Source organism: Podarcis vaucheri (assembly GCF_965113315.1).
Source record: "Podarcis vaucheri genome assembly, chromosome: 7".
Lineage (NCBI taxonomy): Eukaryota > Metazoa > Chordata > Lepidosauria > Squamata > Lacertidae > Podarcis > Podarcis vaucheri.
The window spans coordinates 16,310,738-16,334,967 of NC_138765.1; the positions used below are offsets into that span (position 1 = coordinate 16,310,738).

At 41.9% G+C, this 24,230-nt stretch overlaps 1 protein-coding gene across 1 annotated transcript; it reads right to left on the reverse strand.

Annotated features, from left to right (window-relative positions):
- Nucleotides 1–1,064: 1,064 nt before the first annotated feature.
- Nucleotides 1,065–21,402, reverse strand: LOC309537645 (phospholipase A2 inhibitor and Ly6/PLAUR domain-containing protein-like; the record flags this gene model as incomplete). Its single annotated transcript, XM_082232537.1, has 6 exons — nucleotides 21,328–21,402; nucleotides 8,448–8,500; nucleotides 7,117–7,239; nucleotides 5,073–5,222; nucleotides 2,900–3,046; nucleotides 1,065–1,237 (listed from the first exon to the last, which is right to left on the reverse strand). The coding sequence occupies exons 2-6, from the start codon at nucleotides 8,497–8,499 to the stop codon at nucleotides 1,065–1,067; spliced, it is 645 nt and encodes a 214-aa protein (XP_082088663.1). The 5' UTR covers nucleotide 8,500; nucleotides 21,328–21,402.
- Nucleotides 21,403–24,230: the final 2,828 nt, after the last annotated feature.

The window sequence follows — 24,230 nt, forward strand, 5'->3', positions numbered from 1 at the left end:
CGCCATTCCAGGGAAGAAGAGATAAGTGCAGATCGACATCCGGAACAATGCGAAGGGTGAGGAATAAAGATCACCACAGGAAACAAGCATAGCAGGAGACCAGAAGCGCCTCCAATTGGCCAAGAGGCCACTGAAGAGGCAACCTGATTGCGGGGGAGGGGCAAATCTGGTCTTTAAGAAGCACAGTGCGGCTGTTGTTGCCACTGTGCCAACAGCAGGGACTAAGAATTCCTTGGAGGCCAGATCTGCTGCCCCTATGGATCCAGGCGCCTCATGGGGGGGGGGGGAGATAGTCCTGCACCTTCGTATGCCAAACTACCATTCAGGCCCTTCACTATGTAAGCACATCACAAATACCAAATGGGGGAAAGCTTTTACAACTCTGTCATAGTTGAAGGCTGCTCTCGCCAGATCCCCTATGTCGTATGCCTATGTAAACCTAAGAGGCCTGAATATTCACCCAACTACTTACTGGTTTGTTCCATCTATGAGGACTTAAGAGAAGCTTTGTTCAAATATTTAAATCTCCCAATTGAGAGATGGATTGGTTATATGATTAACTATTTATTGAGGGACAAATCCCCTTACCCCTCTGAAAAATTGATCTGTTTTGCCTTTACAGTTACGTTTATAAGGAGAAAGGTTTGTAGGGATCAGCGCTATTTTTCTAGATTTGCCGGTGCCAGAGTTCACCACGAACTTGTTCCTTGTTCTCTTAGAATGGCAATGACACTAATCTGAGAGATGCCTGAGCTGAGCTCCAATGAACTCTGCCTTAAAATATGCCCTAATTTAAATCTTTCAAAGGAGAAACCTCTTATCTAAGGAATCATCTGATTCTAATAAAAATTTTAGTTGTGCAATGTGTTAATTTTGTTTTTATTCTGTTTTATGTATTGCGTCTTTCGTAATCGGTGTGGCTAAACAATAAATGATAATTGCATTTGTATCTGAAAGAAAAAGATCTGAGAACCAGCATTTGATTCTCCATAACCATTTATTTTGCATTGTAATCGTCATAATGAAAACTTAACTACACAAGGAGGAGGTCTACACTTTCCCATTCACTCTTCATGTTTAGGCTTGTGTGAGATTCGTGAAGCATTGTAACAACTTTTTTGGGTCGTAGTAAAGATAAAGCTCCCATCTCCGAGTAATTTTCTTTCCTTTTTCCCGAAGGCACAAAAATCTGTTGTTCCACAACCTTGGAAAGTGAAACTGTGGGGTTGAAATCCACCTGGGGGGGGGAGAGAAATGTTGACATTAGTCCTTTACTCAGGGACTAGGAGATGGTGCCTGTGATGGTGAATGATAATTTGAAAAAGTTAGTTTTTAAAAGAGTATATTTAAGAAATCTGAGAAATATAATAATTTCGTAAGAACATGAATATACAAAATTTTCAACATTAGAAGTTCAGGTAAAAAAGTTAGATCAGATATAATTTAAAATTGCTATCATACCCAAAGGACTCTCAAGACACAAAGATTTTTAATAAACAGCTTATACTTATAAGATATAATGAAATCAGAGAATTTGAAAACAGGCCTAATTGATAAGATTAACCAAATCAAATTCTTGTGGGCAGGTGAGTAGCAATAAAATGGGAGGAATTCTATCCCCCCCCATCTCCTGGGCATATTAAAAGTCACATGCTATGGCCACACAGCAAGATCTGAGAACAACACTCCCACCTTGGTGTCTGAACCTTGAGTGAACCTGCCATAAGTCAACAGGGTGATTCAGCAGCAAAAAAAGCTGGAGTTGCACTTCATTGTCTCTCAGGATGGTTGGGTGCCAACTGAGGCTCCCTCATTGCCCCACTGTGATCTAAGTATCCAGAGAATCCTCCTTTTATTTTACCATATCGATTTTCATGTTAAACACGTCAAACATAAAGCAGGTGAAAACTACGAATCCCAAGAGCCAATCAGGTACTCACCTCAGAATTCTTACTCAACCCTTAAAAGAGAAACTAGCAAAGCCAAGGCTGTAAAGGGCAGCAGAAATAAGAGAAGAAAGAATGTAGGGCAGAAGCATCACAAATGGCCTGGAATCTGCCTCTGTTCTCCTGAGGCATATCAGTCATATGCCCCTACCCCATTCATTTCAAATTCCCTCCCAATGTAGCATTATTCCTGAAAAATTTGCTGATAGGGAGGTCTCCATCTAAAACTGGATCTAGACACATCAAAAATTGATTTACAGTGGTACCTCGGATTACAAATACTTTGGGTTAAAGTCTCTTTACGGATGTAGCTAAATCATGACATCAACAAAATAATGTATGGTTGTAGAAAGGAACATATCCTCTCTCTCTTCCTCCTTTTGTGTATCCCCTAAATGAATTCTGAGGTTTTTCCCAATTCTGTGGAGCAGATTTTGGGAGGATTCAGAGCACATACATGCAAAAGAGAGAGGAAATTCTCTTGCACAACTGTAAATCTTTACACTAATGGTCTGAGTTAACCAGATACTGTTCATTGTCACAGAATTTAAGGAAATGTATTACATTCCTTTTACATAATAAATATTTGTTTTGAACAAGACGGACACATTTTGTCCTGGACTGCATCCCAGTGGTGAAGAGATCCGGATTCAACTGGGGTGAAGCAATCAATGCATTTTTTTTACTTTGTTCAGAAGGGTATTTTATATACACATCTCACTCTGAATCCTCCTTCCGGACAATCAAGTAGCATTATGAGAGTTAAAGGACACAGACCAGGCAGGCAAAACAATACGGAAGGGTGCAGAGTCGGGTCAGTGAGAGATATGATCCCTCTCATTGTTCGTGCAACATGCAAGGGAAAAGGAGGAAGGGAGAGAAGGAGACAAGGAGAGAGTCTGCATGACCAAGAATTACTAGGCCTTTTTTCCTTGTCTGAGTAGCAATGTTACCGGTAAGAAGAGCTAGTTTGGATTGAATGCACTGGGTCTCATTCTCAAGGCAGTTGATGGTCTTCTCACTTTTACACATTATGGTTCCTTTAGAAAAGCAGGATGGGCAATGCAAACCATTTTCAGCCATTATGTTGCGATCAGGAACTGCCAAAATCAAAAGTATAGTGAGCATGTTAATGTCTTCGTCTGTTTTTGTATCTCTGTGTTGTATTAATGGAATCCACCCTAGGGCCTTCCAGTTTTGGTGGGGCAGCTGCAAGTACTCTTGGATAAAATATAATCTAGACACAATCTGGGTTCAGGACTGAGCATGGGACAAAGTCACCATTGTTCTCTGAGATGAATGACCTTTACATAAAGGGGGGTGGGGGAGTGTGAACTTTCCTCCCTTCTCAGTCTCTCACAAGGTTTTCCTGCCATTGATTATGGTGTAGGCTGTATGAAAAGGTACTCTTAGTCCCTTATCTTTGTACAGAGATTCTGTCTGTCTTCTGCACTTTAGCTATGAACTAACTGTCACTTTCTGTGAATTCCCTGAGACCTGCAGGTACAGGGCAGTATATAAATTCAATAAATTATATTAATTAAGAATAACTGCCAGCTTAGACAGTGCTTATTTTGTCAATTAAAAGACTGACCAGAAACAGTTCAAGGGTCATTTAGGAGGACACCTGGATAAGATAGGTGGGTTGTAACCTTCTAATTTGGACCATCAAATTGAATGTTATCTTAAAGGGACCATAACCTGTTTATGAGCTGTTCATGCACCTAGGTATCCAATTATATTGCATGAAATATCATTCACGGCTAATTATGCATAGGGAATGTTATAAAGGCATCTTGAAGATTGTATTCTTATCCCCGATTTTTATTTTTATTATTTTACTTATCCACTTGGTTACTTAATGTAGGCAAAGTTCCTAAACTGACATAACTGACACTTCTTTAGACACTTCTAAACCCTAGAAAATCAACATGACTCATGTCAGAATAAATCTACTTCTGAGGTAACCGTTTTGGGGAAGTGGGTCATTAAAATAGCAGATTAGCACAGCAGCACAACAAAGGAATGGAAGCTGCTCTCTGTGTAGTAATAAAATCAGGATTAGGTATTATTAGAATATGAGGAATGTGACCATTCCCAGGAAAATACAAACTGCCAAGGCAAGGATGCTGCTGTGCCTATGAGAGGGACAGGACATATTCTGGTGGATGTCTTCATTGTAGGCCTCAGGTTGTATATATTTATGCATAACCATATATCATAAAGACACCAGAGTGCATTATGGTCCCACAGGAAACACAGAGCCTGGGTTACAGCATGCCTGGTACCCATGGAATCTCACATCACTTGGATATAGGGGCGATGTGTAACCATATCTTAACATACAGTAAAAACATGGCAGGGACAAGGGGCACTGGCACTGTGCAGGATCAGATCCTCCCACCTATCAGTAGGATGATCTAATCCTGCATGGTGCTCCTTTGAGGGGCAGGAAGAAGGAGAGGCCTGGTTGGAAAGGCAACCCATCCCTTCTCTGGCAGACGTAGCTGCCAAGTAAAAGGTAAAGGGACCCCTGACTATTAGGTCCAGTTGCAGACGACTCTGGGGTTGCGGTGTTCATCTCAATTTATTGGCCGAGGGAGCCAGCGTTTGTCTGCAACCAGCCTCTGGGTCATCTGGCAGCATGACGAAGCCACTTCTAGTGAACCAGATCAGCGCACAGAAATGCTGTTTACCTTCCCGTCGAAGCAGTACCTATTTATCTACTTGCACTTCGTGCTTTTGAACTGCTAGGTTGGCAGGAGCAGGGACCGAGCAACGGGAGCTCACCCCATTGCCGGGATTTCAACCGTCCAACTTCTGATCAGCAAGCCCTAGCCTCTGTGGTTTAACCCACAGCGCCACCCGTGTCTCTAGCTAGGTCCCTCTTCTTCACAGTTTGTCCTCATGACTGCCTCCCCGTCCTGCCTGACTCTCCATCCCTTGAGAGCCCCTAATAGTCCTGAGCTGCTCAACCCAACCTGTAGCCACCTGGGGCTGTCTCACCCCATTTGAATGAGGCACAGATTCTCTAAGTACTGCTGATTGACTAAGGATCCAGGCCATGGCCAAATTCAGTGAAAAACCCTAACATGTTAATGATTCTAAATTGATGCAGAAACGTACGGCTGACAGTTGCATTGTTACACAGGTCAGTCTTGCAGCAGTGCTTCTTCATCTGAAAGAATTTACCATCCCCTGCAGTGAAGCTGTAATTGCCTGAGAAACAGTATTCGGATAACGAGCATTGCTTCAAAAGTTGCTCTTGGAATTTCACTATGAAAAGAATTTGAAAGAAATATTTAGATATGGAGGTTTATTGCTCCTAAAACACATTCATTGTAATGGTTCTAATTTTCTGTAATGTCTGAATGAGAGCCTTTTCAAACAAACAACATGCAAAATATTATTAAATTCTGCATATCTAAGGTGATGGGCTTTATTAATTTATATATACGTACACACACCTATATATCATTGAAAGAAAAATATCAAAATGATTCCACTCATAATACATAAAGCATACAATAAAAACTTTGTAAAAAGAAAAGAAACAGATATCAATTAACCAATGGAAAGGTGTATTCTGAATGGCTTGTATGAGCCTGGTGGAATACAAATTTTTCTGCAGGCATTTAAAAGATGCTTGCCAAGGATGGGTTGAATAATAGTGAGAGTAGAGAAGCCAATATAACTCAGATGATACTACCCTGGCCATGGCTAAGTTCCTCTCAGAAGTAATAAGAAATAGAAACCTACATACTGTAGATAAAACAATGTGACCACCTTTTAATCTTCCCTGTATTTCTTTTTTATTTTGCTTTTGAAAATGATTTTGTGGGTCTTTCAACCGAAATAAATAATGTTCTTGTTCTTGGCAGTATAAGTTGCATTTTCAGCTGAATTTGGGGGAACCACTTGAAGCAGCAATTTTGCATAGCTATTTCAATGGCTTTTGTTTGATTTTCTCAATGCAAACAGCTAGAAGTCTGTAAAATTTGATAATAAACCCAATTTGCAATGGGGCGTGAATAATTTTGATTGCAACCGTAGTTTGTAAAATACAACCAAAGCTGTCAAAGCTTTATTATGATCATAAAAGGTAAAGGTAAAGGGACCCCTGACCATTAGGTCCAGTCGTGACCGATTCTGGGGTTGTGGCGCTCAGTAAAAGGCATTAAATTTGAAATGAATGTAGAACTTCATTTCAGGTCCAATCTGCAGCATGAAGAATCATGGCTTCTTCTATACTTCTGACAATACATGTGCCATACACTGCATTCTCTCTGCTAGTCGATCATAACCATTTACAGGGCAGGAAAATACTTCCCTGAACTCCTGTTGCCCAACCCAAGATATTTGGCAGAGGTTTAAAGACTGTCTCAAGGCAAATAAAAAAAAAATGTAGCATCAACACTGACAGCTGGGAAACACTGGCCTGCAAGCACTACAGTTGGAGAACAGCCTTTAACAAAGGTGTCATAGGCTTTGAAGACACTTGAACTCAGGACGCAAGGGAGAAACATGCTAGCAGGAAGGCATGCTTGGCAAATCCACACCTTGATCAACTCCTGTCTGGAAACCATTGCCCCCACAGTGGAAGGACATGTGGATCCAGAATTGGCCTCCACAGTCACTTACGGACTCATTGTTAAAACCGTGTTTATGGAAGACAAACTTACTCAGCTACAAGTGATCGCCAAGGAAGAAGACTTGGCAGGGCACTTCAACTGCACCAACCTCACTGTCCCATTTCCCCTCCCTCTCCAAGTATGTAGCAATGATGCGGGAACAGATGGTCAAGTGAGCACAACCATCCTACCCAGAATAGCCCCACAGTATTTTAGCAGCTGAGGCGAACCACAAAATGGCAACCACACACTCTAGGGAAGAAGGATGGGTGAACATGTACATCAAGCTGGAAATCTGATGCTTGTGATCAGGTGATTTTAAATTCCCCATTTTCAAATGTTAGTGATTCCTTACTGCAGGATTGGGAAGCTGTGATCCTCCAGATGCTGCTGGACTACATCTCCCATCATCTCTGACTGGTGGCCAAGATAGATGAGGCAGATGGGAGTTCTCATTCATCTACAGCTTATGTGCCACAGCTTCCTTACAACTAATTTAGTAATTCTAAAAACAAAAGACAAAAAAAGATAAATCTTACCTAGATTTGTACGCAGAACACTGGCAGCACAGGAATCTTCACCAAATTTACAATGTGTTCTTAAATATCTATCATATGTCAGTCCAGTCCTGTTAAATGCCTCTATGCACTTCAGAGGCAATGCTGAGGACAGGAGCAAAAGATTAGTTCATGGATTCTTATTGTCATTAACATTATTATTATTTGGTTTTGAGGTTTCCTTCATTTGACACAGAGAAGGAGGTGAGAGAGAATTAAATCTTTTAAATGAAATGGGGTTCAAGTTAACAAGATCTTTCAATAAAATGAAATGAGTAAAAGCCATTGGCCAGAACACTGGTTTAATTATTTCCAAGAGGTAAACCCTCCCTGTCTGACGGCCCATTTTTTCCTCCCATCCACTCTATTACTTCAATGCCTTTTTCCCCCTACTGTTCAATTACAATCTTAGATGTGAGCTTAGATAAAGGAGCAATGGCCAGATGAGCAGCAGGAAGGCTTATCCCATCATTTAGGTATGAAAAAAAGCATTGTGGAAACTGGGTACCCTCTGCAGGAAAACTCTGTCCCATCACTTACTAGACCTGTTGGGGAGCAGATTTTGCATTTCAACCAGTTTTAAGCAGAGTTAAATGAACAGGGTTAGATCCAGGTTATGAGAGTTGGTCTTTAAGGGTTCTAATAGCTATGCTAGGGCAACTCACCTATGAAAAATGTTGACGATGTTGTTGGGGTTTTTTTGGGGGGGGTTAGGACACTTAAGAGGGGAGAAAGAGGGGACTTCCTGGAAGCACATACTGTTCTGCATGACATGGACAAAGTGGAAATACAAACATTTTGATCCCTCTCTCATAAGACTGACAATGCTACCAACTTGAATGGCTTCACAAAAGCTTCACAAAAAGGTTTAGAGAAATGATGCAGAATTAGGCTACCAGTGGCTACTAAACACAGTACCTTCAGTTACTAGCATATTTCAAACATCATTGCATATTAACCTTCAGTTACTAGCATATTTCAAACATCATTGCTCTTGGCTTCTAATTTTTTTGATTTATTTGATTTCTGCACTTGCCCCCAAGCAGCTCAAGGCTGTGCACATGGTTCTCCGCTCCTCATTTTATCCTCACAAGAACCCTGTGAGGTAAGTTAACCTGAGGTATAGTGACTGGTCCAGGATCCCCCAGTGAGCTTTGTGGCTGAGTGGGGATTTGAACCCTGGTCTCCTGGATCCTTGCCTGACCCTCTAATTACTACAACACAATAGCTCTCTTAAATTCAGCTCTCCGGATTCCTCTGTCCTCTAAATATTATTACTGTAAAAGTTCCCCAGCCTACTGGTTCCTACTTACCTGGAGAAAGCAGGGCCAAGAGGAGGCATGTGCTCAGGAGTGCCTTCATCATTCTAGAAAGAGAACTGATGCACATAGAGTCTTACTTGGAGGGATTTATAGGCTACGTGTTTGTGCTGCAGGCAACACTTTGGCATAAAGACATAGAGAAAATGATGAAATTCAAAGCTCACTGTTGAAATTGTCTGAATTATTTCACCACAATCTCATTAGTTGTCAACAGGCACTTTTCAATTTTTTCTTCTATACAGTTACTGTATTTTTCGTTCTATAGGACACACTTTTTCCCTCCTAAAAAGCAAGGGGAAATGTGTGTGCATCCTATGGAGCGAGTGCAGGGGGGAGGCAGCCGGGAAAAGCCCCCAAGAGCTCCGTGCGCTCTTGGGGGCTTTTCCCCAGGAGGGAGAAGGGACTGACTGGCCGCATCAATCTCTTCTCCCGCCTCGTGGAAAAGCCCACAGGAGCCACGCACCCTTTAAAGAGTGTGCGGCTTCTGCCGGTTTTGTGAGAGTTGGGGGAATTCCCCCACCTCGTAGAAAAGCCAGCAGAAGCCACGCAGCCCATTTAAATAGCACACAGCTTTTCCGGGACCACTCTTGGGGGCTTTTCCCTGAGGAGAGACAAGGGACTGACTGGCTGCGTCAGTCCCTTCTCCCTCCTCATAGAAAATCCGACAGGAGCTGTGCGCTCCTTAAAGGGTGTGTGGCTCCTGTAGACTTTTGCGGGAGATGGGGGAATTCCCCCACCTCCCTCAAAAGCAGGGAGAAGGTCTGGGAGAAGCGCATAGGCTGCCAGCAGCCTGTCCGCTGCTCGCAGAGCTGGGGGGGTCATATTTTTTCCCTTGATTTCCCCATCTGAAAACTAGGTGGACCTTTGGTCAGGTGCACCCTATGGAGCGAAAAATACGGTAATATAAAATTTAAATTCTGACGGCACCCAATAAAGGAGCTGAGAACCAAAAAAGGCAATGGCAAAGCCCGGAAGCCACCTACAAGAAACCTCCTCAATACAGTCTCCATCTAAGGATTTCTCTTCTAAAGAAGAGAAAAGCCTGGATACTAGATCTATCCTAGGAAGGCTGGGAAGGATGGGATGAGCTGTGGTTAAAATGTTGACTTCATATTGCAGCGCACGTGGCTGCAATGGAGGTTTCAACCAGTAAAACTGATCCACACAGAAAAAAGAAGGGTGACTCAGAGGCAGCAAAGCAATCACTTCAGGGGCTGGCAAGTAAGGCTGAGGTAGAAAGCAGAGTGATACCTCTGGATACGAAAACTTCTGGCTACGAATGATTCGGGTTACGAACTCCGTACCTGCTCCTGGTTGCAAACTTTGCCCCAGGATGCGAATGGAAATCGCGCGCAGCAGGAGGTCCCATTAGTGAAAGTGCGCCTGAGGATAAGAATGAATTAAGTTCTTAACCAGAGGTACCACTGTAAGGTAATGTTACTGCAGGACCACAAACAGCTTCAAATGAGCAACTTGTTCCAAGAAGGCTGCAAAGTCAATTGAGGCCAGGTGACTATGCTCATCATTAGAAATAGAAAATATAATTCTGATCCAATTCCTCTGTTTTTGCCTTCGCTTACTGAGTTGGAAGGAACAATATACTTTTTCTCTTCTTCCAGGCTACTAATCAAAGTGCAATCAAAGCCTCAGGTGACTGCTCAGCTGGCAAAGCTAGACATAGCTCAGGGCTGTTGAAAGGTGCCAGGGACACACTGGTAGGCACTTAATAGAATACAGTGACTCTTAAGATTATTACTGAGAGCTGATTAAATAATTTTACTGAACATTGCCCCTCCTTGTTCTAATTGTGTCAGATTGTTGTGAAAGGCAGAGGATACTTTGAGCCAGCTGATTTGTTTAGTGATGACTAGACTTAGCCACATTGTCTTGAACTGAATCCAGCTACGTAGTTGTTTATCCCTGCTTCAAATCCCACCCTCCATTTTCAGAAGAAAGACAAGAAAAACCCTGCAGTCTAGCAGCATCCTTCTTGGAGTGGATGATCAGATGTCCATGGGTACAAGACTATCATAACAGGAAGGCAAACGCCCACTCCCCCTCTTCTCCCTCAGCAACTGGAAATGGTATATCCATCAAATTAATTGCCACTGATAGCCTCTTCCATAAATGTGACTAGTCCACTGTTAGGTCAATCCAACTGTGGCTTTCACTGCTGATGTGGGTTTTCTATAGCTCAGGCAGCAGAGCATGAAACTCTCAATCTCATGATCGAGTCCCAAGGGGGGAGTTACAGTGGTTGGACTAGATCAATCTTGAGGTCCCTTCCAACTCTACAATTCTATGATTAAGTTGAAGAATTTTGCTGATGCAGATTATGCTTCACTTCTTTTCTTTTTTAAAATATTTTTTATTACATTTTCAGTGTTTTGTGATCACAATATCCATACATTAATCCATATGCTCAAACATTGCTGTAGCTGGGCATCGACCTCCTCCCGCCCCTTTTTCTGACTTCAGTACATAATTACTGTATTCTTAGCATTTCTATAACCACTTTTTTACCTTCTCTCTTATTTTTATATTTCCCTTTATGAAATGTAAATCAGTTCCTTATATTGCCATTACAAAACATTTCAACTCACAGCTACAAATGTTTTCAGATATTTACAATATTCTTTCATATATAATACAAATTTGCTCCAGTCCTTTTGATACAGTTCGTTGCGCTGATTCTGGATCGTCCCCGTCAGCTTTGCTAACTCAAGGTATTCCACCATCTTACTCCACCATTCTTCCAATGTTGGAATCTCCTGTGATTTGCATTTCTGGGCCAGGAGTATCCTTGTGGCCGTTGTGGCAAACATAGATTCATCTCCAATTAGACCTAACAAAAATTTCCGATGTCCTGGAGAAGGTAACCTAATGTTGCTTAATTATTTTGCTTGTGTTTAGTAAGTTAAAGAAAAAAGAAAAGAAAAGTATTCTATTTAATGATTAACCCCATAATATCACAAATATTTTAGCTGAGATAGTTGAAAGTAGGGATGAAGCATGCTTAGTGCAGTTCAGAAGCTATGTGCTGTATAATATATTATGCAGTTCATAGTTCAATCATGGAACTCACTTCCATAGGAGGCAGTGATGGCCACCAGCTTAGGTTACCTGAAAAGAAGATTAGACAAACTCAGGCAGGGCAAAATAACCCACTATATCTATGTTCCACCTCCAGTTTCAAAGGAAGTTTGCTTCCTTCCTTGAAAGCAAAAGATATTTCTCAATTTTCCACCCCATCCCTCACCAATAAATATATTTGGCTGGAAGGATTGGAGCAAACTCCTAGGGATTTCAGCACACTCCTATGCACTTTTGGTTGAACTAATAACCATTTATTTCAAAGGGATTACAGTGCAATTCTATACCTGTCTATCTAGATGTAAGTGCCACTGATATCAATGGGTCTTACTTCCAGGTAAGTCTGTATAGTTTTGTATTGCAACTTCCTCAAAGTATACTTTGGAGTTTTGGTTTCTCTGGCACTTCCCTTTATCTCCACTGCCTCAAACGCTTTTCCAGTTGAAATAACTATTATAATGCTTCACATATCTAACACCAGCCTCACATTGATGGGTAATTATGGTTCAGCATAAATCTCCTCTTTGTGAATTCAATAATTCATAGCAATGTGAGGGTGATTCCTAGTGGTGAGAGTCAGGCATTTGGATCCCTGTCTCTCCCCCCCCCTCTCTCTCTTTGCTGTTCATGGAGGGAAATGGGATGCAGTACACAGAGAAAAGAGTGCTATCATTGTGCTTATTATGATAAATATAAATGATTGTGGCAAATAAAAAGTTGCTTCTAAAATGTGTATCCTTCAAATCAATAGTTTGGAATGGGGAAGTATGGTATTTCCTGATATAAAGCATCAAAGTTTTGTTTTTAATGTAAAACTGCAGGCAAGCAGAGATTTGACAGCTTTTGAATGCATGGTTATATCATCTAACCTCAATACAAGATGAAACATGTCTCAAATAAGTGAAATAATAAAAGAGTTAGAACAGGTGGTGAAAGAGACTTGCTGGGCCTAACAATGTTTGTATCTCCAGGTACCTTAGCTTTTTTAAAACACAACATACAAAAAGTCATATTCAAAAGGCAGTGGACTTTTACACCAATCCTATGGGCCTCCAGCTCTGACCATTTTGCTTTGTAAATGTTCTCATATACTCCTTACAGTTCAAGAGTCCATTAACCTTGGAGGCAAATTTATTTTAAAGCTGATTTAAATGCATACGCCTCAGCAGTCCTGATTTGGCCGGAATGGCTACGGAATTCCTTAAGCTGTCCTGGGTTGTGCCTTGATTCCAGGGTGTCCTGATTTCTCCCTGCCAGCAGAGAAGGGCCACGGAAGCAGCTCCTGGGGTGGCAGCAGCATTGGGAAAGAGACAGGAGGGCTGCTTCCCAAAGCCTACGTAGTGCTTAATGGCTTTGTGGGAAAGGCCATTTGACTCCAGGATCCTGTCAGAGTCCTCACACCTCCTGCCAGAAGCACCTCCTTTTGCTAATTCTTTCAGACCAGAAGGAAGGGGCTTACCCAGCCATTGCACTGCTCCCACACTGTATTGTTTAGCCTGAGCAGTAGTCGAAACCAACTCTTCAAGGAAGAAGCATATACTCAAGAAGACCCTCATGATGCCTGAGTGATTAGAAGCCAATGAGGAATGAACCAACAGGTGACCGCTGGAAGAAGAAGCTGACTTGTAGGAATTCATGGGCCAAGGAAGGGTGACCAAGGATTCCAATTGGGAAGGACTGGTCCAGTGAGGAGCAGGAAATTATGAAAATAGGGAGCGCATCCTATATTTTTATATTGTAACATAAATCTCTTTTTTCATATTAGATGCAATCTTTTTAAGGAACTCTGTGGGAGTCAGCCAGGTGCCTCTTCCAGTTCAACCACATTTACACTCTCAGTAAGCAGGTACTTTTAATAAATGTGTTCCTCCCTCAGGCTTTATGGTAAAGCTGAGCTGGAAACAAACTAATCCTAACGAGGCACAAAGTAATAAACAATTAGCATGTCACACACATGCTCTTCCCAGAAATCAGGTGAACCTGGAACCTGCTTGTATCCATGGGGTCCTTCAAGTTTACACTGTCAGTTTTGTAACTTATCAGTACGGTATTTTGTTTTTAATATAGTTATGATAGCTATTTTCCCTCCAGTATGAGAACTAGTAAGCCTCTGAATATCTGTTGTTGCAGATCACAGCGGAAAATGTGATCTATAAAGGGATACACATGCATTGATGGTTACCATATCCTCTTTGTGGGTCACAAAGTAGTGTTGTCCGTTATGGATACCATCCTTGCAAGCTTCCCAACCCGGAATGACAACCCGTCGGTTCTGGCAGCAAAAGACATTGTAGAAGAACTGTCAGCAATGCAGACTTTGCTAAAAGAGCGTTTGGACTGTGCTAAAGAGGCCTATAAGATATTGTCCGATGCGCACTGACAACCTGGCACCGAGATTAATGTGGAAGATCAGACTTCCGGGTTAGCGCAATCGGCAAATGGTGGATTCCCTCCGAGCTCCGGAGGGAATCGGCTTCGTGGAAGACGGGTCCTGCCGCGGCGGCAACGCGGGGACCCTCAGAAACCACAGGCGCGGAAGCCTGTGGACCTGGTAACTCGGCAGGCACCATTTGCGCCCTCCCCGACCAGCGAAGAAGCCTTTTTAAAGGCTTCAGAGCGGGTGACGGAGAGTGGCGTGGTGCTGTGAGTGTATCGCTTCTACGGAGTGAAGCTGCGAGCCATGGCCGGAGAGCGCTGACTTCTTCCTTGAATATTTGGGCTGCAAAAGTAACAACCCATGAGTAGTACGGAAATTGGACTTATTTTTTTTTAAAAAAATAAATCGGCACGACCGGGGGATGCGTTAAAAGGAAGTCCGCCCCCCGTTTTGTAGACAATTTAAAGCAAGAATTGGATAACTAAGGTCGAGAGACCTCTTCTCTCTGTGTGAGATAAAAGTTATTAATTCCACGATTTGGCACTATAGGTATTTTGCTGGAGGATAAGATCTGACTTTAAGGAGCTGAGGCGCAACCCCCCGGGACCCGGGAGTGATCCACAAGAGAGCCTGCTGAGGAGGTATAAAGAGTTTGACAGCTGTCAAACGAGCTGTCAAAGTTACAAGAATTTGCCTTTTGTTATTTCTGCTGGTTATTTTTGATACATTTAACTTGAAGTCGTTGAAAATAAAGAAAAATAAGAACAAAGTAACCAGACTGTTGGAGAAAGAATACTAAGTAACCAGAACCCCTCTTTTGGAAGCCGCCCAGAGTGGCTGGGGAAACCCAGCCAGATGGGCGGGGTATAAATAATAAATTATTATTATTATTATTATTATTATTATTATTATTATTATTATTATTATTATTATAGAGGGCGTTATCAGACATTACAATGGCTGCAGATGGAAAATTACAGGCTGAGTTGGAAAGAATGTTATTTCTCGTGGGAAAATTACAAGACCAGAGTGTAGCTATGGCTACAGACGTTTTGACTTTGAAATTGAAAGTAAATAATTTTGTTGATGGCCCCAAGGACTTGACTCAAGAAAATTCTGCAGTTGAACAAAAAGAGATATGTGCAGACTCAGAGGAGTCGGAAGGAGGAGCTGAAAAGTTGCAGGTGAAAAAGGACAATCAGTGGCCTGTAAAAATGGATTACAAAGAAAACAAGACCTGGATGATGAAAATTTGGTTTGAACTTGAGAATGAAGATTGGAGGAATCTCCCCATGGGGAGATCGGAAGACCTATGGATTATAAATTTGATCAAGGTGAAAACTGGAGCTTTTGGGACATTTGGGACATTTGGACTTAAAAGGAACAAGAAACATGATTCAGGCTCCATTTTTGAATACTGAGGTCTGATTGGAAGAAATATAGACCCCATTGGGACAGAGCTTCTCCGAGATTGATGTCTACTATAAAAGAGAGGGACTGAAAGAGATTTAAGGGCCTCGGACGTGAGAGTTCCGGGCTGAGAGTGGACAGATTGATGGATACTTTTTGAGGATCGAGACCGGGAAAGGGGGGGCGAGAGTTTGGGAATCCAAAGGGTGTATAATTATTTGTTGTCTTCTGCTATTCTGTTTTGTAAATAATATAAAAATTGGGAAACTTGTGGAAGGGAAATGGGGTCGTCCTTAGAAAAGTATGTAAAGGATGGGTATTTTGGTTTAAACTGAGGTTTATAAGTTAAATTTGGTTAACTAAGAAGAATTAAGTAAAATATTAATAAGGTAAAGGTGGGAGATAAGAACTTGCTGAGTAAACTATTGGAAATGGGATGCAGGAGGGGGAGGTGAGGGGAAGTCAGTGAAAGTGGTTAAGAAATTAGGGATTTGAAATTACATGTGTTTGTCTTTGTGTTTGTATGTTTGTGTTGTGTATGTCTTTGTATGTCTGTGTATGTGTAAATTTTGAAAATTCAATAAAATTTTTATTAATAAATAAATAAATAATAATGTGGAAGATCAGGTGTGGCTGTCAAAACCTGATTTGCCACAAAAGGGGATGTGCAGGAAACTGAACCCAAAGACTGGGCCCGTTTGAAGTTGTGGACCAGATCAACTCTCTGACTTTCTGGCTCCGATTGCCTGTGTCTATGAAGATTCACCCCATCTTGCACAGATCAGTCTTGTCACCCGTCGTGCCTGCACACCCTTACCAGGCACCTAGACATGGTAGAAGGAGAGGAAGAGTGCGAAGTAGAACAAATTCTAGACTCCAGGATGCAAAGAAAGAAGTTGCAATACCTGATTGCGTGGGAGGGGTGTTGACCGGAAGAAAGATCATGGGAGTATGCAGAACATGTCCATTCACCATACTTGCAAAGGGCGTTGCATACATGCCACCCCAACTGACCAAAACTACTGGGATGGGTGGAGGAGGGCTCTGGAGAGAACCTGACCCTTCCAGAGAAGAAGACAGTTCAGAATTACAACAGAGGTTTGAGGGAGATCACAGCTCATAGGAAGATGAGGGGAGAAGTTGGGAAATAATGGGAGAGTAGGAGGAGGCAGAGCCGGAGCAGCTGGCTGATACGTTATCACTAGAAAGCATTTTAGATCCACCATCTCCCTGAAGCCTGCAAGCAAAGAGTTCAAAGACAAATGGTCCTAAGAGGAAACCATAGAGGGGGTGGTTCTGTTGACGAATGAGGAAGTGGGAGAGAAGGGGAGTGGAGTTTTACTCAAGACTATGCCATTTTTCCAAGAGGCTGCATTTGCATGTTCTCCAATAAATGAGAGCACGTGTTGCGGTGTGGGCCGCCAGGCCAGGCCTCTTGTTGCCAGGCAAGTTAATAGTTCTTGCCTGCCAATGTGATTGGATAACCGGGTTGTTGGGGCAAATTGTATGTTGTAAATTGGGTGGGTGGGACCATAGTCTTTAAATATTGGTGCACTCTGGTTTCTCTTTCTCTTTGCAGAGTGCATCGGATCAGTTGGATCAGTGCAGTTGCAGTGAGAGAAATTGATGATATTTGTGTTGGCTTTTTGCAGTATGGTAGCGCTGCAGAGAGCTTGCTGGGGAGACCTTGCATTAAAAAGAAAGGACTCAAAAAGTACTTAAAGGTTTTAATAAGAAAAACAAAAACTCCATTTACACTAAATACATCAACAAACCAGACCCAACCACCAACCCATCCCCCAGGGTAATGGGAGAGCGAGGTGCTGCTCCTTATATACTACACCCAGATGCTGACACACCTTAATCAAATACAACTCAGCAGCACCTGCTATGTTTCACAGCTGTAAAGCTGGGTCTCGTTAGTTTGCTCTGGCCTTTGCTCCGGCCCCTTAAAGACATACACATCGGGTGGAACAATGATGAACCTTTACATTTAAAGAAACCATTCAACATTTCCCCTGCGGTTCATCATTGTGGAACAAAAACATAAATCATACTTTGTACATGTCTTTCATACGTGATGTAAACTGCAACCTATGATGTTTGGTATGTTTAAGGTACATTACCACTCTCTTAAGAGCAGAGAAACATTGCATAGTGGGCTTTTCCACACTGTGAAGCATCTTTTAACAAAAGCTTAACTGTTTCATATTTTACACTTGGTGAATAGCACAAATCATAATCTTCGCCTGGAATTTGTTGAAAGCCCCTAGCAACTAGTCTTGCCTTGTACCTTACAACTTCATTTTTGTCATTCATTTTAACTCTATAAACCCATTTTGAATCAATAAGTCTCATATCTGGGGTTTGTGGTACAAGAGACCAAGTGTTATGCCCTTTTAAAGAAGCTATCTCAGAGTTCATAGCTTTATACCAATTTTCAGCTTGATGCTTAGGTAAATTCTGAACATCATTGTAGCTTTTTGGCTCAAAAACCGCCTTATTGGCATACACAGTATTAAAATGTTCATCTGCAAATCGTTGTGGTTTCTGCCTCTTTCTATCTGAACGTCTCAGTCCGGAAGGAGAGTCAGACTCCTCAGACTTAATGGGACTCAGTGAACTACTAGTTTCAGGTTGTAAATCATCATTGTCAGACTGAAGAGGTGCCTGTAGGCTAAGCTCACGGTCAGAAAATTCAAGAGAATCTAACCTCCCCTCGGGTGCCTGTGACTTTAAATCCTCAAACAAACTATCAGATCCAACAGGCTTTTTGTCTTTCCCCATTAATTCAGAAGCACCATTTTCTCCTGCTGCTGCTGCTGCTTCTTCCTCTTCTTCCTCAGTATCATTTATACCGTTAGTGTCTTGGAAAACAGCAACACCATTCCAATTTACAGTTTGTATCATGCTTCTGGTAATATGAAATTTGCCAGTTGCTGGTATGTAAATTCTGTACGCCCCCTGCTGGTAGCCCATTAATTTTCCCTGAACACTACGTTCACCCAATTTCTGCTTAGCAGGATAATGCATAATTACATCTGAACCCCAAATGCGTAGGTATTTCAGATTAGGGCGTTTTTTAAACAGCTTCTCATAGGGGGTGACATCTAAACCAGAATGATAACTGCGATTTCTGACATAACAAAAGGCATGGAGTGCTTCGGCCCAAAAGGCTTTGGGCAGATTAGCATCGTGCAGATAAGTTTTAACCCCTGCCTGCAAGTCATGCTGCACAACTTCAACAAGCCCATTTTGCCAGGGACTTCGGGGGCAAGATAACTCATGAGTAGTCCCCTGCGCTTCCAGGAATTTCTCAAAATCCTCAGAAACAAATTCCCCGCCCCGGTCAGAAAACAGGTTCTTAATAGGTTTGTTAAAGTGTGTTTTTACCCAGTTGCAAAAAACTTTGTACTTCTCAAATGCTTGGGACTTCTCAGCTATTGCATAAGTCCAACAGTATCTACTATACTGGTCTATGAGAGTAAGCCAGTACTTAGAACCTCCTAATGATGGTGGGAGTGGCCCAACTAAATCACAATGTACACGCTCAAATGGCTCAGTTACTTTCCTATCTGAGCACCTACCCTTGCGTGCAACCTTAATCTTATTCTTGCAACAGGATAGACATTTCATAAAGAATTTACATGGTTTTAAGTTGAGGCCATTAACTATATTCTTTGTCTTAATTACATCAGCAAAATTCAGGTGTCCCAGAATTCTGTGCGCCATGTGGACACACCCAGAATGTGGCCTTACATTCCTCAACCCCTGGCTTGACTGTGCTGCTCTGCAATTTATAGGCGATTGGGAGTAGGTGCGAAAATACAGTCTATATAAACCATCAGATTCCCGGGCATACAATAGACGTTTGTTCCCCTCGAAAAACTCACACATAGACTTTAAGAAATGCACAGTTATGCCTTGACGAGCAAAACACCTTACTGATAATAAATTGTCCACTGATGGGCAGTAAATGCAGTTCGCTATTGTAATGTTTAAAGAGTCAAGTTTAACAGTACCCCTGCCAAGCGACTGCAGGACTTGTGAATTGGCTAAATGTACATTACCAATTTCCTCTTCGAAAGAAATAAACAAGCTTCGATCATTGCAGACGTGCTGGGATGCACCTGAGTCAACAATAAAAGAATTCCACTTGGCACCTTTAATTCTTTTACGATCTTTAGTCCGAGCGTGAAAAGCTCGTGGCTCGTTTCTGTCTTTACTATACGATGCCGGCTGCTGGGCTGACGACAGTGATTGACGAACAGAAACAGGCTTGGGAGTACTTTGCTTTCTTTTGGCTCTGCAGTCCCTTGCAAAATGTCCTTGCTTATTGCAGAACCAACAACGCTTTGCAGCTTTAAATGCAGTTGTATCACCACAGGTTTGCATATGGCGTTCCTCATTCTTTCTGGAAACAGGAGTGCTTATGGCACAAGCCTCCCTTCTATCCAACTCGCCCATTAATCTTGCCGTTACCCCTTCCACAGTTAATGGTGCTGGTGGAACGGCAGATATCTGGCTAGCGATACCATCAAAGTCCTCATTAAGGGAACAAAGGATGATAAAAACATACTGAATATCAGGTACCTCCATGTCCCTTCGAATTAATTTGCCGCGTATTGCCTCCAGACGTCTCAAGTGTGCTGCCAAATCACCACCAGGCTGCAACTTCGTCTGGTACAACTGCTTGAAAAACGTCAATGCAGACGCCGACTCTTTTCTAACATGCACTGCTGCAAGACTGTCCCACATTTCTTTGGCAGTTTTCTTATTTCTTATATAGACTACTTGCTGGTCGCTGACTGCCAAATTAATTATCGCCCTGGCTTTCGCATCTCCTTTCGACCAAGCATTAGTTACAGGGTTAGGAGGGTCATCAGTTACATAGGTCCATACTTCTCTAGAGGTCAAAAGCGCCTCCACCCGAAAAGACCATAAACTATAGTTCTCATCTGTCAGCTGTGGGAAGACCAGAGCCTTCTCAGCTTCAGGAACCCGGTCAACCATTCTGGAACTCTTCCAGACCCACAAAAACTACGCTAACAGGAGAAGGAGTTTTCAAACCTTTCTCAGAGTCCAAAAATATGCAGTCATCCACTCAGCAGCTGGGCCCATAACCAAAGATGTTGGCTTTTTGCAGTATGGTAGCGCTGCAGAGAGCTTGCTGGGGAGACCTTGCATTAAAAAGAAAGGACTCAAAAAGTACTTAAAGGTTTTAATAAGAAAAACAAAAACTCCATTTACACTAAATACATCAACAAACCAGACCCAACCACCAACCCATCCCCCAGGGTAATGGGAGAGCGAGGTGCTGCTCCTTATATACTACACCCAGATGCTGACACACCTTAATCAAATACAACTCAGCAGCACCTGCTATGTTTCACAGCTGTAAAGCTGGGTCTCGTTAGTTTGCTCTGGCCTTTGCTCCGGCCCCTTAAAGACATACACATCGGGTGGAACAATGATGAACCTTTACATTTAAAGAAACCATTCAACAATTTGTACCTTTTAAAACCTTTTTTTTTTACTCAATTTTCCTTCTTTCTACTTACCCTATCTCCCCACACCTCCCCACCTTTACCTGGGGTCGCCTCTGTAAGGGCAGCCTTGCCCTTCCGGGGGGGGGGGGTCCTGCCCCTGGCCCTAGCCTTATCGGAGTTTAGGCCTCTACGCCTGGGCTTACCTTTTCCTTTTGCCGCCGCCTGCAGCTGTGTGCAGGCTCCTCGGGAGTGGCGAGGTGCACCTTGCCGGTCGTCGCACCCCAATTTTTTCTGCCTTATTGCCCTGTGCAGCCCCAAGGTAATTCCTTGATTTTGGGCCCCCTTTGTATTAGTTGCCTCCAGCACTTGGGGGGGGCGCGGGCGCTCCATAGGCTTCCTTTTGGCCGTTTCGGCCATCAGCGTTGGGCCTTTTCTCAGCCCTAAAAACTTATCTAGGCCACGGAGGGTTGCACCCGTGGCCTTTGGGCACCCCACCCCCCACCTTAGGTGGGTGAGGGGCTTGCTTCATTTCGGGGTTGGCGCTTTTGCGTTCCCGCTCTGGCCCTCCTTACCGAAGCACAGTTCATTTCTATGCAGCAAGGCCTTATTTCAATTTCTTATGCAACGGCGGCCTCTTGTGGCCAATAGCTGTAACTGCAGCTTTATTTTTAGATTATTTTTCAGTTGCTGTGTTTGGGCACCATCTGGTGGCGACTGAGGTGAATTGCACTGCAATATTATTTAGAGATTTAATGCTGCTGCTTTCATTTGAGCAGCCCTCCCTCTGGGGTGCTTTATTTCTTGGAATTTTGTTATTATTTTCTTTCGGTCTATTGACTTTAATTATAAATTCATTTATTTCCATTTCCATTTTATTTTATTTTATTTATTTATTTATTTATATTAATTTTTTATTTTTATTTATTTATTTATTTATTTATTTATTTTATTTTTTCTTATACCAAGACTATTTCATTGGTTTCTTTTATAAGATATTTATTAAAATTTTCAAGATATTACAAAATAAAAATAGAAAAAAAAAATACAAAAGAAAAATAGTTACAAACAATTCAATCTTTTCGTTACTTATCTTTCATTAGCTTGTTTCCCGGACCTCCTCACGCCTCCCTTTTTTGTATTCCAGTTCGGTTTGTTAGTTCAGCAAATCCTTCCCCTCTTTGTTTATCCTAGTCTTTAATCTTAAAATATCGTAACATTAAATTTTTACCTGTTAGTAATCCATTTTTCATATTCCCTTATAATATTACAGCTAAAAACCACTTAATTTCTATCCAACATCATTCTAACATTCATTAATTTTACAATATTTCTGTAAATAGTCTTTAAATTTCTTCCAATCTTCTTCCACGGACTCTTCTCCCTGGTCTCGGATTCTGCCAGTCATTTCCGCCAGTTCCATGTAGTCCATCACCTTCATCTGCCATTCTTCCAGAGTGGGTAAATCTTGTGTCTTCCAATACTTTGCAATAAATATTCGTGCTGCTGTTTTAGCATACATAAAGAAAGTTCTATCCTTCTTTTGCACCAATTGGCCGACTATGCCCAGGAGAAAGGCCTCTGGTTTCTTCAAGAAGGTATATTTAAAAACCTTTTTCGTTTCATTATAGATCATCTCCCAGAAGACCTTTATCCTTGGGCACGTCCACCAAAGGTGAAAGAATGTACCTTCTTTACATTTCCAACATTTATTATCGGGCAAATGATAGATTTTTGCAAGCTTGACTGGGGTCATGTACCACCTGTATACCATTTTCATAATATTCTCTCTTAAGGCATTACATGCTGTAAACTTCATACCTGTGGTCCATAACTGTTCCCAGTCAACCATCATTATGTTATGTCCAACATCTTGTGCCCATTTAATCATAGCAGATTTCACCATTTCATCCTGAGTATTCCATTTCAACAGCAAGTTATACATCTTTGACAAAATCTTAGTTTTGGGTTCTAACAGTTATGTTTCTAATTTTGATTTTTCCACCTGAAAGCCAATTTTCTTGTCCAAATTATATGCCTCCATTATCTGATAATAATGAAGCCAATCTCGCACTTTGTTTTTTAGTTTCTCAAAACTCTGCAATTTCAGTCTATCTCCCTCTTGTTCCAGAATTTCCCAATATTTCGACCATTTGGCCTCCATATTGAGCTTTTTCTGTGCTTTTGCTTCCATTGGTGACAGCCACTTTGGGGTTTTGTTTTCCAATAAATCCTTATATCTTATCCAGACATTAAACAATGCTTTCCTGACAATATGATTCTTAAATACTTTATGTGCTTTGACCTTATCATACCACAAATATGCATGCCATCCAAATACATTATTGAAACCTTCTAAATCCAAAATGTCTGTGTTTTCACGAAGCAGCCATTCTTTCAGCCAGCAAAAAGCTGCTGATTCATAATATAGTTTAAGGTCTGGCAGGGCAAATCCACCTCTTTCCTTTGCATCCGTTAATATTTTGAATTTTATTCTGGGCTTCTTGCCCTGCCAGACAAATCTAGAGATATCTCTCTGCCACTTCTTGAAGCAATCCATTTTGTCCACAATTTGCAATGTTTGAAACAAAAACAACATTCTAGGCAATACATGTTATTGGTTTCAGAACTCACAGGGTTAAGGAGTTCTGGTGACGTCTCTTTCCTGAGGCGTGGTCAGAAACACTTAAGGGAGTGGTTTGACGCTGAGTGTTTCAGTCTGCTCGCTGTCTCTATGCGAGAGGGAGACAATGGGTGAGCTTTCACCAGGTCTGAATTTATGCTGTTAAACTTCATGATTAAAGGCAAGAGTAGATAAGGAATGCCTTGTGTCTGTTCTGAATTATTACACACGTGCTGCAGCTTGCTTCTCGCCGCTGTGTTTACTCTGCTACCGGCAAGAGAGAGAGGCAGGAAGGATTTTTGGATCGGCACGGACAACAGCAAAGCTGCGCAAGCGGAAGCGTGCCAGGCTCCATGTTTGGCCTCTGTTTACACTCTTGTCCGGCATAATTTTTATCGCAGCAATACGGCCTAGCAGTGAAAGCTTCAAATTTGACCAAATTTCTAAGTCTTTTTTCACTTCCGTCCAACATTTTTCATAATTATCTTTAAATAAGTTCCCATTTTTAGCTGTCATATTAATCCCAAAGTATTTCACTTTCTTAACCACTGTTAAACCTGTCTCATTCTGAAACCTTTCTCTTTCAATCACTGTTAGATTTTTCTCTAAAACCTTTGTTTTTAACTTATTCAGTTTAAATCCTGCAACTTGACCAAATTCTTGAATCAATTCCAAAACTCTTTTAGTACTAGCTCTCAGTTTATACTGTCTACCTCCGACTTGTATACCTTTAACCAACTGGTCCCTTCTAATCATATTCAACAAAACCTCCAGGACTGATATAA